Source organism: Prunus persica, chromosome G6 (genome assembly GCF_000346465.2).
Source record: "Prunus persica cultivar Lovell chromosome G6, Prunus_persica_NCBIv2, whole genome shotgun sequence".
Classification (NCBI taxonomy): Eukaryota; Viridiplantae; Streptophyta; class Magnoliopsida; order Rosales; family Rosaceae; genus Prunus; species Prunus persica.
The window spans coordinates 24,903,108-24,917,693 of record NC_034014.1 but is presented as its reverse complement, the minus strand read 5'-3'; the positions used below and the strand labels follow the sequence as shown (position 1 = coordinate 24,917,693).

The following is a 14,586-nucleotide window of genomic DNA, read 5'->3' as shown; positions in this document are numbered from 1 at the left end:
GTATCTCCTTGTACCCCACATTGGAATTATTGAATTTCCCTATACACATATTACAATTGCAAATGTTTATTTCTTAAATAATCATTTAAAGACCCTCTCTAAAAAACAATCAACCAAATTTGAGATATTTTAGTCATTCTTATGTATTATCCTTCTTATATCTGGGGTAAATCATAATGTAAACACAATAATCTAGAAAGCCGGGGCAAATTAGACATTTGGCACCAGCTAATGCGAAACGATGGGCACCATGCATCATGAATATGGGCACCCATATCCATACCATAACCAGCAAAGGGAAAAGCTTATAAAATCTTTCAAAAGAGAAGAAAGTTGTGTATAAAAAAAACAAACAGGTGAGAGAGAGCTACAGTGAAAGGAGCTTCTTGTAAAGCTGAGTGGCTCAGAGACAGAGAGCTCCATAAAGCACCCATCCATTCATTCGTCTCTCTCTCTCTCTCTCTCTCTCTCTCTCTCTATTCTGCTGTTTTGCTCCATTATTTTTGTACAGTCAGAGTCTTTCAGTGTACCTCACTCTCTCACTCACACACACGCATTTTGCACCAACAAGGCCCCCCCTCTTTCTCTCTCTAAGAGGCTCAGAGCTGGCATGGGCCATTGTCAGGTGTCTGCTTTTCACTACCCCTCCACATTCACCACCTTTATCACTCTCTCACTACCATTACTTTAGAAACTACCCTTCTCTCTCTCCCTCTCTGTCAATCTATGCATTCATCAATCACATTCATGAATGGGCTGTAAATGACAATCATGGAAATGGGCTCTAGCTCTATGACCGATTCAGGGAGCTCCTCCTCCTCTTCCCCACCTAACTCCTCCACCGAGTCTCTCAACGGCTTGAAATTTGGCCGGAAAATCTACTTTGAGGATGCGGGTCTCGGAGCTGCATATAAATCCGGGTCTGCTGGGTCTTCTTCCTCTGGGGCTACACCGCCCAAGAAGCAAAGGGGTGTGAATTTGGCTCAGTCGGGTCAGCCACCGAGGTGTCAGGTTGAGGGCTGCCAGGTAGATCTGAGTGATGCCAAAGCTTACTATTCCAGGCACAAAGTCTGTGGCTTGCACTCTAAGACCCCCATGGTCATTGTTGCTGGTCTTGAACAGAGGTTTTGCCAACAGTGTAGCAGGTCAGCAAGCACTTGTGCCCTTTACAAAAAAAAAAGTTAATAAATTTGATGATGGTTGGGGTTTTCTTTCTTTATTATTTGCACAGAGAAACATTTGCTCATTTGCAGTTTCAACTTTTAAAATTTATCAATTCGGTGATGAATTGCATTCTTGGTGGTGCTTGGTGGGGTTCTAGCTTTTGTTTCTAGTTGTTGATGATTTTTGTTTTAATTTAGCTATGCTTTCCAATTTGTCAATTTTCTATTTTTTTCAAGTTTCTATTTTTGGACTTTGATTTAGCCCTTCGGTCTTAACTGGTTATCTACTTTAATGCTGTTTTTGTTTAGTTTACATGGAGAGTTGGTATATGCCATATGGGGTTGTCTTGGGTATCTGTCGTTTTGAATTTTAATGTTCACTTCTTTGCTGTTTCTGGTAATGAGTCTGGACGTTTTCGCTGTGCATGGCGGTGTAGTTTCTTGTGTTTTTTTTTTTTTCTTTCTTTGGGTTGCATAATCCTTTGGTGGTTAATACTTGTCCTCTGTGAAATTGTTCCTGTTACTGAATTGTGTTCTGGTTTGTTGGTGCAGGGCTTGTTGGTTACCTTAATAGAATGAATGGGTAGGGGGCTTGTGTGTGTGTACTGTGTTTTACTTATCTTTTGGGTACAAAACTGGGGGATGAGTATGGCCTAAATTTTTCTCTAATTTTAGATGTTTTGTGCTGCTTTTAGTCATTAACTTGAAACTTGAAGCTATTAAGGAACTGTTGGGTCCTTTTTGTTGTTGTGGAGCATTTCATCCAAAAGGGTTTAATATAGTATAATGAATTAAAAAGCTTGATGTATGTGCTTTCCGCTATGCACTAAGGGAATGAGTTCTTTCTAGTTCAAGGATTTGATCTACTACAGTTTTATCATTATTTTAGAAAACTGATTAACCAAGACAAAGTCATTCATGATTGATTGTTATGACAATCATGCCCTGAGAACTAGGTTTATCTACCCCCTTTTTAAGGGATTTAATGAACACATATGAAGGTGTTTTCTTGAGTTTTACAACAATAAACTACCTTAGAAATCAGAATGAACATGAGACTGTTGACTTCACAAATGGAAATAAGTTAATTGCATATCCTCAAATTTCTATTTTTGAGATTCTCAAAACCAATTAACTTGTGGTGTGGCATATTGAACTAAAGTATTACCCGGGGGGGTGTGGGGGTGGGTGGTGGGGTGGTTGTGCTCGGGTGGGTGGGGTGTCTCGAAAGCTGTCATTTGAATTTTCCGTGGATATGCACAAGTTTAATAAAACTTGATCAATGCATCATACAGTTGCCACTAATCTATCTAAACATCTGCCTCCCAGACCAGACTTCAAATATGGCTCCACAATCCCTCACTAAGTATTTCCTAGTGTTTATAGATGAATATTGGTCTTGTTTTGGAGATTTTCTATGAGGAAGTTCATCATGGTTGGATGCTTTTAGACCATATGATAAAATGTAAATTTCAATAGTTCACTAGAAGGCCATTGATTTGAGAAACTAGAATAAACCGAGGATCTAAAGTTGTCAGAAATGCTGCAGTTTGATGCTTCACTTTCAAGGCTTGTGTGCCAAATGAATAAGCTTGCAGCAATAGTGATGAGACTTGAGACTTGGGTTGAAACAAATAACAAATGCTGTTTCATTGAAATCCCATGTCTTTTTGGATTTGATAACCTTTATGGAATCCATGTCATTCTTAACTGATTTGCTTTGCAAGTGTAAGATAAAATTTAGCATTAAATATATATACCTGTGGTAGTAGATGATTTTAAAGATCATCTAGTCTCTTTAATGTTTTTGATACTTTGGAATAAAATCATTAAAACGTGATTTCTTTTTCATTGGCAATCTATTATGTGATGGTACGTTCGCCTTTAAAATTGAACATTACATGCCTAGTTATGCTGCTATACCAAGTTTCAAACAGTCTTATAAAACGAGGCATGAGGTGTGAGCTATACAAGTATGAGACAGAATTTCTAGATATAAATAGTAAACTTTGCTTCAGGAAGTCTCTCTGTTGAGTGACAGCAAACTTGTACACTGTATTGTGTCTTGAATAGTTTGTTCTTTAAGATCTTAAGATGCCCCTTTCAAACTAGCAGCGTATGCGTAAAAGGTTCACAATCACAAGTTAATGATACTTCCCTTTGCTTTATTTTGTTCATCAATAATAGTTTATTATATTTGAGTTTGGTAGTTGAAAAATGGTTTTGTTTCTTTCAGTACTTCAACTAGGATGTTCTTCGATTTATATTTATGAGTATTTTTTTTAATTAAAAAATAGGTCTTGCTCTTTCTGCTGAGGTACCATTCAGTGAATTTCGGGTCTCATCAGTTATGGCATAACCTATGTATACCCTTTTTAAAAAGAATCCAGATCCTCCGGTTAGCCAAACTAAACAAGCAATTCCCATAATTAAATGTCTGCTTTTGCTTTTGTTATTGTACAAATTTCTTCAAGCCTTTTTAGTACAGGCCCTACTTTGATGGTGAATAACTTACCTCACAATTCCCAGATTTCATCAGCTTCCTGAATTTGACCAAGGAAAACGTAGTTGCCGTAGACGCCTGGCTGGTCATAATGAGCGCCGCAGAAAGCCACAACCTGGATCCATATTGTCTGCGCGTTTTGGCCGACTTTCTTCATCTATCTATGGTTAGACATCAGCTCAACATTAGTTGAATTCCCTTTGAATATCCCTTTAAAATACCTGTTTGCACTCGATAACTGTCAAATGTGTATATTTTTCAGTTTACTCTGACCGTGCTTATAAAACTGCAATAAAATGTTTTACTTGAAATGATAGAAAACAGCAGCAGAGTTGGAAGCTTTCTCATGGACTTCACTGCATACCCAAGGCTTTCTGGGAGGGATGCATGGGCAACCACGAGAACGTCTGAGCGGGTACCTGGAAATCAAAATTCCAATGACACGGGGAAGTTTCTTCAACATCCATGGCAGAGCAACTCTGAGATTACTCCATCAGGCCTTTACCTGCAAGGTTCAGCGGGCAGGAGTAATTATCCTGGTCCTGGAATTCCTCCGGGAGAATGCGTCACAGGAGTCACTGACTCAAGCTGTGCTCTCTCTCTTCTGTCAAGTCAACCATGGGGCTCTAGAAACCGAGTATCGGGTGTTGGGATGAACACCGTGATAAACACTCAAGGGCCACCTGTGGGTCAACCGATCACTCATGCTGGGACTGCCAACCACTTTCCGACCACTTCGTGGGGTTTCAAGGGAAATGAAGCAGGTAGCAGCTCACACGAGATGCTTCCTGATCTTGGTCTCGGTCAAATATCGCAGCCTCCTCTTAGTACTCAGTACTCTGGTGTGCTTGAGTTGTCTCAACAGAGCAGCAGGAGGCAGCAACAAATGGAACTTGGACACACCAGGGGCTATGATACCAGCAGTCAGCATATTCACTGGTCACTTTAAAATAGGTCCCTTGGTTCTCCAGTTCTTATGAATGCCTTGTTATTGTGTCTTAAAACTTTGGAACCTTTTGAAGGTTTTATTATGTTTTGTTGGGTAGAAAACTTAAACTGGCTATGCTTTGTGTATGTATGTTTTGTTAAGACTAAGAAGATCAGAATCTAAGGTTAGCATTCAAGGCTTGAAGTGCCTACCTAGCAATGAAGCTACTATTTTGGATTTTAGAATCTTATTATGATTATTGCTGGTTGGTGAATTTCTTTGAAGCACTTTGGATAAATTTAACGCGTTTCAGGGGAAAGGAAAAATAAAAAAAGCTTTGTTGATAACATAATCTTGGACATATTTGCTGTAAGAATCTCAAAGTTTTGTTGATGCATCCGTTCTTTTATCTGGTTGAGGCATATTTGAATTGAGTATTTTCTCTATTTTAATTATAGATAATGAGGGATGAGTAGGGACACGAAAAAGAAGTGAATCAGAAAGGGGATAAAGCTTTAAACCCAGAATGACTTGTATGATTATGAAGGGATCATCTATAGTCCGTTTGGGTGAGTTGGGTACCGAAAATTGTCATTGTTCAAGAAGTAGGAAGTCTACGTACAGTATGAGTCAGAAGAACACAAAAATTAATTCCAATATATCATTTATAAATAAAATAAAATAATTAATTTGTTTAATCTCAATCATTTTTGTGGATCTGCCCTCATTATTTAATTATTTAACTAAATAAATAAAGACAGTAAAAATAAATATTATGATGAAAATGGAGGGTGTGATGAGCAAATAACTGGGTGTGCCATTAAATGTCAAATTCTAATTTATCTTTTCTTACAACAGATCCTAAATTAAATTCAATAAAAACAAAGGACCCACTAGTGTAGTAGTATGAGTATTTACTCCTTCAGATAGGGTCCTGAGTTCTAGTTATAGCATTTATGTAGTGTGTGTGAATTTAATATGTTATCGCTATTCTCAATAAAAAAAAGTCCTCAAAAAATAAAATAAAATAAAATAAAATAAAATGTCTATTTTACCGCCATATTTTATAACTAAAGGCACAACTTGGCGCCTCGGCAATGACGTCGTTTTTTCGTTCTAAGAAACCCCGGAGAAGTGGCACGTGCGAAACAGTTTTGTGCTGACGTGAGAGTTCATTTATTCAATGACGGTCCAAAGCTTATTAAGACATTGTTATCAGTCACTCACTCTCATTGCATCTCTAGCTCTCTGCAACTACCACAACACGCATTCCAAACCCTCTCAGCTTCAATATCTCTCTCTCTCTCCCCGACGCTTCCTCCAAATGTTCGTCGTCTTTACAAATGTGGTGTTGATTGCGTTTCGGTCAGTTTACTTAGCCTTTCTTGAACACTTTCTCTTCCGTTTGGTTAATGAGAAAATTTAGGAAAATTGAAAAAATATGCATTTTTTACTTCAATTTATGTACTAGTGATTTTTCTTTCCTGTTGATGCCAAAAAATGGATGACCACAATTGGAGACCAACTTAGAAGTGGCTTGCCTTCGATAGATGTGTTCCTCTGAAAAGCTATGAGGGATCTGCAAAAGGAGAGTGCATGGGTGAAGAACTTGACACCGATGTGATACTGACCTAAGATTTTTCAATACTAAAGTTATGAGATTACTCCATCAGGCCTCTTTAACTGCAGGGTTCAGCGGGCGGGACTAGTTATCCTGGTCCTGGAATTCCTCCGGGAGAATGCGTCACAGGAGTCACTGACTCAAAGCTGTGCTCTCTCTATTCTGTCAAATCAACCATGGGGCTCTAGGTATCGGGTGTTGGGATGAACACCTTGATAAACACTCAAGGGCCACCTGTGGGTCAACCGATCACTCATGCTGGGACCTCCAACCACTTTCCGACCACTTCATGGGGTTTCAAGGGAAATGAAGCCGGTAGCAGCTCACACGAGATGCTTCCTGATCTTGGTCTCGGTCAAATGTCGCAGCCTCCCCTTAGTACTCAGTACTCTGGTGTGCTTGAGTTGTCTCAACGGAGCAGCAGGAGGCAGCAACACATGGAACTTGGACACACCAGGGGCTACGACACCGGCAGTCAGCAGATTCACTGGTCACTTTAAAAGTGGTCCCTTGTTGTTCTCCAGTTCTTATGAATGCCTTATTATTGTGTCTTAAAACTTTGGAACCTTTTGAAGGTTTTATTATGTTTTGTTGGGTAGAAAACCTAAACTGGCTATGCTTTGTGCGTGTATGTTTTAAGGTTAGCCTTCGAGGCTTGAAACTGCTTACCTAGCAATAAACCTACTATTTTGGATTTTGGAATCTTATTATGATATTGATGGTTTGTGAATTTCTTTGAAGCACTTTGGATAAATTTACCACGTTTGATGGGAAAGGAAAAAGGAAAAAAAAAGTTTTGTTATTTAATTATTTAACTAAATAAATACAGACAGTGGAAATACATATTATGAGGAAAATGGAAGGGTGTCATGAGCAAATAACTGGGTGTGGCTTTAAATGTTAAATCCTAATTTATCTTTTCTTACAATAGATCCCAAGTTAAATTCAAGAAAATGTCTATTTTAAATTACCACCATAATTCCGTCAAAAAAAAATTACCACCATATTTATAACTAACAGCACAAATTAGCCGCTAGGACAAACAGAAGTAAACGACAATCAGCTATTCAACGGACCGGAGATAGACCGGGTTCCTTCGCTCCTGCAAGGACCAAGGCCTCGGCAACGACGTCGTTTCTGTAATTTAATATCTCCAAAGGAAAATGTGCCCAGTGGCACGTGCGAAGCTGTTTTGATTTGTGTTGACGTGGGGTCCAGCTATTCAACGAAGGTCAAGCTGGTTAAGACATTGCTACAGTCTCTTTTCTCTCACACTCTCTAGCTCTCTGCAACTTACACAGCACGCAACCCTCTCTCTCTGCTTCACAATCTCTCTCTCGCTCTCTCTCTCTCTCTCTACGACGCTTCCTCCAAGGTTCTTCTTTATCTTCTTTTGATTTTCCGCTTTAGAAATGTGTTATTGATTGCGTTTCCTGTTCCGTTTGGTTTCCGAGAAAATGGAGGAAAATAGGAAAAATGTGCATTTCTAACGATTGATTGTGTATGGCAAAACAGGAAATTGATTTTGTTTAGCTTCGTTTCATTTCTAACGATTTTTATTTTCGTTGATTTCCGCAGCCTGCATTTGATTTTCGTGAGTATGGCAAAACAGAGCGTATGGATGTGCTTCACATTAACTTTCATGTCGGCTATTCTGGCTTTCCAAGCGGTGGCATTCACTGCTCCAAGTGATGGTAACTCTTACAATCATTATTTTTTTTGGTCTTTTGATGGATTTTATGTTCTCTGATGAAAGTAGAAAAAAATAGAAAGAATCCGAAACTATGCATTTCTTGGATTCAAGTTTCTGTCTGTGTTGCGTGAAATCTTTTTGATTCTATGGAGTTTGTTGATTTTATAAATCTCCATCATATTTGTTCTTTAACTCTATGCACTGCAGTCACGGCTCTTCAAGATTTTTACGAGGCTCTTAACAGCCCTCCGCAGCTGAAGGGATGGAGATTGGATGGTGGGGATCCTTGTGGTGAATCATGGGTTGGAGTGTCATGTTCTGGGTCATCTGTAATACACCTGTAATGCTACTAGTACAATAATTCTTTTATTGATGGCAATATTAACTATACTTGGATTATGTACTAAACTTAATTCCGCTCTCACCTTATGCAGTAAACTTCAGGGGCTGAACCTCTCGGGGTATCTTAGTGCACAGCTCCATAATATGTTCAACCTGAAGACACTGTTAAGTTTTTTTAAATTATAAATTAAATTACTTCACATATGGTTTGTGCAAACCTTTTCATCTGGTTTCTTCTTATAGGGATGTTAGTTCCAATAACATTGTGGGTGAAATTCCATATGTCTTACCCCCAAATGCCACTCATATGTAAGTACGATTCCTCGTTCATACAACTGGTTTTGTTTTACATGTTCTACAATTTTGATATTTATGCTCATTGCTTAATGACGTGTGCAGCAATCTGGCATGCAACTCTTTGACCTCTATTCCTCATTCTTTACCTGCCATGAAAAGTCTCCGACATTTGTGAGTTGTATACTGCTTATCTTTACTGGCTCTGGTTCATGATTATTCAACATAAGTTGTAACTTTTCCTTTCTTGCAGGAATCTAAGCCACAATTTGTTATCTGGACCTGTTGGCAATGTTTTTACAGGCCTGCAGAATTTAAGAGAACTGTATGCTTCCTTTCACAGTCCTTTTAATTTTTTCTATATGCTTAGCAAACTTCTAGCAAAGAAAGAAAAATCTATTGAGAAAATAACTTACAATTTAATTTCCAAATGACCCCTCTATGCAACCTTCTTGTAAGCAACCAATCAAAACAAAGAACATCAAAATGCTCCCACTGGTCCTGGGCATCCAAACTGTCTAGCTAAATTATGCTAGTAACAAGTACGTCTATGTAAATATTACTTGACAATTGCTTGGACAATAGCTCTGCTGTTTTAGGACTTGCTCCAATCATATATGAATCTTTTCTTTGAACACTTTACCGTAACTCCGAACCAGTCAACCTCTTGTTGCCTTAAACTATAGCACTGTTCTCATCCATAACAATACAGGGCTTTAAACTAAGTTCGATATCCTCAACTTTTGTTGTGAAAATCTCATACCTCGTAGTATACTATGAACTCAGTCTGCAATATCGTGATTATAGTATGATTCAGCTCATCTTCTCTGGTTATTGCACCGCCATCAGGCAAGACATAAAAACAGATGTCAACTTCTGAGAAGTTTTATATCTCCTCTTTTGTAAACAAAATTTGTACTCCTTACTCATGCGCAAATATCTCAACATTTTCTTTTCTGCTGCATAATAAGCTTGGCCTGTACACACATTAAGCTGCCTACAATTGAGAGGCCTAAGGCTTATCTTGCATATGCAATCTGTCTAGTGCATGTTCATCACTGAATTTATCTCAATCTGATATTGGTACATCATAATCGGTGCAACCTTCCATTTTAAGTTTCTCAAGTACCCCTTTTCAATATAAAACCCTTTGAGATAAAACAAGCAATTCTCTTTCTCTGTCTTTGATAATATTATTGTTCAACACATTGGAGGCCTCCCACAACTGTCATGACTAAAGATTTAAGCAACCTTTCTTGGTATCATACAAAACTGAATTGCCCTTTCCCATTTGGCAAAATAGGCCTTTTCCTCAGCAATTGCTTACTCTTCTGGTTTTTCTGGAGCTTGCTCCTCTTATTGCCATATCAATATCCAGAAGTCCAGGAGCTATCTCAAGATCCCTTTTCCATTTCTTGTAGTTGGAACCAGTCAGGGTTTCGATGGTGTTTATGTTTGTAGTGTTCATAACTTGAAATTTAAAAACAGACAACCATACAAATAAGACTTTGATCTAGAATGATATTACAATCATGCTAAAACATGCTTTGATCCAAAACTGAAGTTGTATTTAAAATATGCAATTATTCCGCAAAGCAAGATGTCATGACAGAGAGCACGACCATAAAAGTAAAGAACAATATGAATTGAATTTGAACAAAGGCAGAGAAAACTGATTTCTGCAGGGATTTTTCATACAAAATGATATGCCTTTCTTACTTGTGAGTTTTGATTTCTGCAGGGATTTGTCATACAATAACTTTACTGGAGATCCCAATTCATTCAAATCCTTGGCAAACCTCACTGGATTGTGAGTTTGTGTTTTGCTTTAGTTAGTTTTTTTCTTGCTTGTCATAGTGAATTATGTGTCAGCGATTTCACATGTCCAATGGGTGCATCTGCCTGCAGGTTCTTGCAGAACAACAAATTTAGTAGATCAGTTGCTTATCTAGTTGAGCTTCCACTAACTAATCTGTGCGTCACTCTATCTGCCCTTTGCCAGCATTAGTTTTCCTTTTGTTTTTTTAATTTAAAAAATCTGGTTTTCTTCTTGATTCTTAACAGGAACATCGAAAACAATGATCATCAGATCAATTTTTCCAATGTTTTCCAAGAAGAACACAAGAGTAAGATAAAAAAAAAAGATATATCTTGCTCTTATGTTCACTGTGTTTATTGGGGTTGGCCTAGTATTGGCTAGCAACCTCAATAAGGGGAAAAGGAAACTTACTGACGAAGAAGAATTAGGACCTCAGATTCAGAGGTTTACAAATGCACCAAAAGACTTGGATGAGAGGTTTGAAAAAGGTGGATTCATGAAGCTGGTGGAGTGGCAGGTGGTAGAGGGGAAAGATATGAATGAGCTGAATAAAAAAGTGAATAAGTTGGAGAGGAGGAAGAAACGCCCCTCACCGCCGATGAAGAAAGGAGTGCAACTTATTTGTCAACAACCCGATGAAGATTTCAAAGATCCCGATCCTGATATCTAGTATACACTAATATCACAACACTGCTTTCATACTTTTCCAAGAATTTTTTTTTTTTTTTTTTTGGGGTCAATCTCCAATATGGATTTATTCCTCAAGTAGCCCCTGAATATCTTACTCAAGTACACTCTCTTCTTTGTGATGGTTAGATTTAGTCCAAAAAAAAAATTATATCGGTTTGATGGGAGAGTAGATGTTAACTTCATATTAAAAAAAGATTGTAGAATATCTCTGCCACAAGATTTAGGCCTCACACGCGGCCCAAAAGTCCCCTTACACACATGCGTCAGCTGGGGCCTATCTTGTCCTTTGTTTGCATGTGGCCTGCACATCAGCCCAAAAGCTCCTAATTTTTCCCACAATCAAACCCAACAATTTTAACTCAATCATAACTGTAGTTGTTTTCTCCGTCTCCCTTATCTTTTAGATTTATTTCTTTGTACCAAAAAAAACAAAAAACAAAAAACAAAAAACAAAAGGGGTTTGAGTCTTCAGAGCCGGAGATGGCTTAGAGCATCTCCACCCACAAGGGCTAAGTCTAGGGCAAGGGTAAGTAAGGGCTGCCACTATTCACGTGAATAGTGTCAGGCTTACTATTTGTGGTTCCATCCATGAGGGATAAGTCTAAGGCAATTACTATTCACTTAAATTTATTTTATTTTTTTTATACTTAAACCATTGATTTTGATAAGCTTTTCGGATAAGATTTTCAATTCCCAAGTGTTAATATTTATCGTAAAATCCTCACCTAAAAATCAAGATAACATTTTCGGACAAAATTTTGAAATTAAATTGGTGTGGAAAGTGAATAATATTGATAGGTATGTATAGAAAAAAATTTCAGAATTTTTTGATATTTTTTGTAAAATTTTTTGATTTTTTGTTCAATTTTTTAAAGCCAAAAATTGGACAATCGTTGGATTGTGCAATATTTTTTGATCGGAGGCTCCAGGAGAAGCCACATGGCTTGTAACTATTGGGCAATGTGGGCTGGTGGGTCCAACAGTAATAAATTTTTTGAAAATCAGCTGTTGACATCATGCTGACGTCAGCAGCCCGAGGGCAACAGCCCAGGCAGAATTAGCCCTTGGGCTTGCCCAGGCTGGTGGGACCCACCATTTGCCTTGGCTCATTGTTGAGCGCTGGAGCTGAAATGGGCTGCCAGGGGGGCCTTTTGCCCAGGTTTGGTGCAGCGGTGGACATGCTCTTAGAGACCCAAAAATTCTACTTGATCTTTAAATGTGTCTCTAAAGTGGTGGATAGAAACCCAATATAAAGACCACCAACATTGAGGATATGCTCTAATTAAAGCTTAAAGGGAGCATGGACTAAGGATTGCATTACAATATAGTGATGTACCTCGACAATTATATCTCATCCACACTAATATATTTACAACAACTAATGCATTAAATCTATCAGATTTCACAAAAATGTACCAATACCAATTACGTACGTACATGTACATGAAATGCGCCAAAAAAAAAAAAAAACACAGCCTAACTAGATTTGATCGATATCAATTCACATATCATATGGTATAGGACAACTTTTTTTGATAAAAACCACGAGGTGTTCCAACACCCGAGGTATGGGACAACTTTGATCACCTAGCTACGTACATATTATTAATTAGGTTTAGATGGAGTAGCTAGGTGAAATATCTAGACTGGAACTAGGCTCTCCACATAATGTACTCCTCCATAAAACCAGTCGGTTTGGCCATGATTGAGAAGCTTTTTAGTGTCGCTTCCATGGTCATACCCAAACAAGTTTTCATCCGGCTCAATTGGATCATCTTCATATTCTAATCGTTTGGAGAATATATATTGATCCTTCCAAACTCCTACGATCCGTACTCCTGCAAATACTTCGGATGTGATTCTAAATTGTTGAACCCAAACTGGCTCCTTAGATTCTTGATCATGAGTGGGCACCCAAAGCACTCGCTCCAAATCGCCATTTTCTGGATTATTCGTACATCTTAGAATTGCAACTGAACTATTATTCCATGCTTCCAAATCAAATTCTCTACCAAGACGACGCCATTCTATTGGTAGTGGCATCAAATAAAAAGCCTCTTCATGTAAATTGAATGACACAAGATAGTACTCCGCCGACGTTTGCTCTACCAACCAATACATCACTCCATTCACGGTAACCGAAACAGCTGTTAGACAAACTTTAAATGATGGAAACTCTAATTTGTCTTCGACATCTTTCCATGAATTTGTACTTTGGAGGAACACTTGGGCTTGAAATATAACTACTTTTTCACTATCATCGTCTTCTTCGTCGTCGTCATTACCGCCATAAGGTGCCGGAAAAACTCTCACCACTTTGTATTCACTAATCTCTGGTAAGAAATCAAAACCTAAAAGAGGATAGTTACACTTACAAGAATCCCACCGTTTACGTACTCGACGACGCCCTTGGATGCCTTTGCCCTCCTCCTTCTCCTCCTCCTCAAAAGGATTAATTGGTGGGAGATACCTAAATTGTTCTGTTGCCGGGTTCCATACTACTACTAATTCAGTACGCCCAGAAGGAGCAGGAGCAGCTTCCTTCACCTCCACTTCCGCAGTACTAGTATTATACTTCTCATTTTTTATCTCATTCTGAATGAACAGAACACAACAAACTAAACCATTACTAGATCCCACAAGGGCAAAATATTTCCAGCGGCTAAAGATTTGCGGATTTTTAGGGGGACGGAAAGAGAAAGGCACAGGAAGTGTTTTTTCTTCCTCACGAAGCAATGAAAGCTTGACACTTTCTTCATTAGCGCTTATCCTTTTTCTCGAGACAAGGAGAAGACCGGGATTCTGAGCAGAGCGAGAGCGATGAAGAAGGACATGTCTAGCAATGAAATAAGAAGATTTGGTGAGACCATACCACTCTTTTGAGACGCATCTAAACCTGAGTACAGACTTGGCAGGCAGCTTTGAGAGAATTTCCAGCAGGACGTCTTCTTGTAATACCTTCCTAGTTTTATTTTTTGGCTCTGAAGTATATGACTTTATTCGATATCGTTTTCGACCACGAACTAGCAGCTTCACCACACCACTTGATTCATCATCCATTCTGACTCTTGTTAATTAGCAAGGTTATCAAAATCGTAGGGAGAGCCAAGGGGATAGTTTTTTTTTCGTAGGAATTGTAGCAGTAACTTATTTATGTGCATACATGCCTTTCTCGAACAATATATAAAGGGCAAAGTCCTATTTCAACTAGGACATGTATAAAAACCCACTGGGTACCTGTTTTTTTTATTTTATTAAATTTTTAAAGAATTTATTTACCCTATAGGAATAGGAATAGGAAATGGACATTTCCATATGCAACGTGGAATCCCTGCAAGCGTTGGAAACCTTTTAGGGCATGTTTACGTATCAGTAATGGGTATGGGAGGAAAGGGAATGATTTCCATTCCTGACTTCCCCTGCGTTTACTTGCAATCAGGAATGAAAAAATAAGTGGGCCCCACCTCAAAATCCGTAATCACATTCCCTCAAAACTAGGTATCAGATCGACTAGGGGGGACTAGTCGATACGA

General features: G+C 38.5%; 2 protein-coding genes across 2 annotated transcripts; both read left to right on the top strand.

Annotated features, from left to right (window-relative positions):
- On the top strand, positions 323-4,928 carry LOC18775563 (squamosa promoter-binding-like protein 9). The gene is made up of 3 exons (XM_007205279.2): positions 323-1,145; positions 3,693-3,832; positions 3,984-4,928. The coding sequence occupies exons 1-3, from the start codon at positions 763-765 to the stop codon at positions 4,613-4,615; spliced, it is 1,155 nt and encodes a 384-aa protein (XP_007205341.1). The 5' UTR covers positions 323-762; the 3' UTR covers positions 4,616-4,928.
- Positions 7,848-11,491, top strand: LOC109949933 (protein STRUBBELIG-RECEPTOR FAMILY 2-like). The gene is made up of 9 exons (XM_020566911.1): positions 7,848-7,909; positions 8,116-8,248; positions 8,343-8,414; positions 8,494-8,559; positions 8,650-8,718; positions 8,798-8,869; positions 10,286-10,354; positions 10,453-10,518; positions 10,609-11,491. Exons 1-9 carry the CDS (start codon positions 7,858-7,860, stop codon positions 10,742-10,744), a joined length of 735 nt encoding a protein of 244 aa, XP_020422500.1. The 5' UTR covers positions 7,848-7,857; the 3' UTR covers positions 10,745-11,491.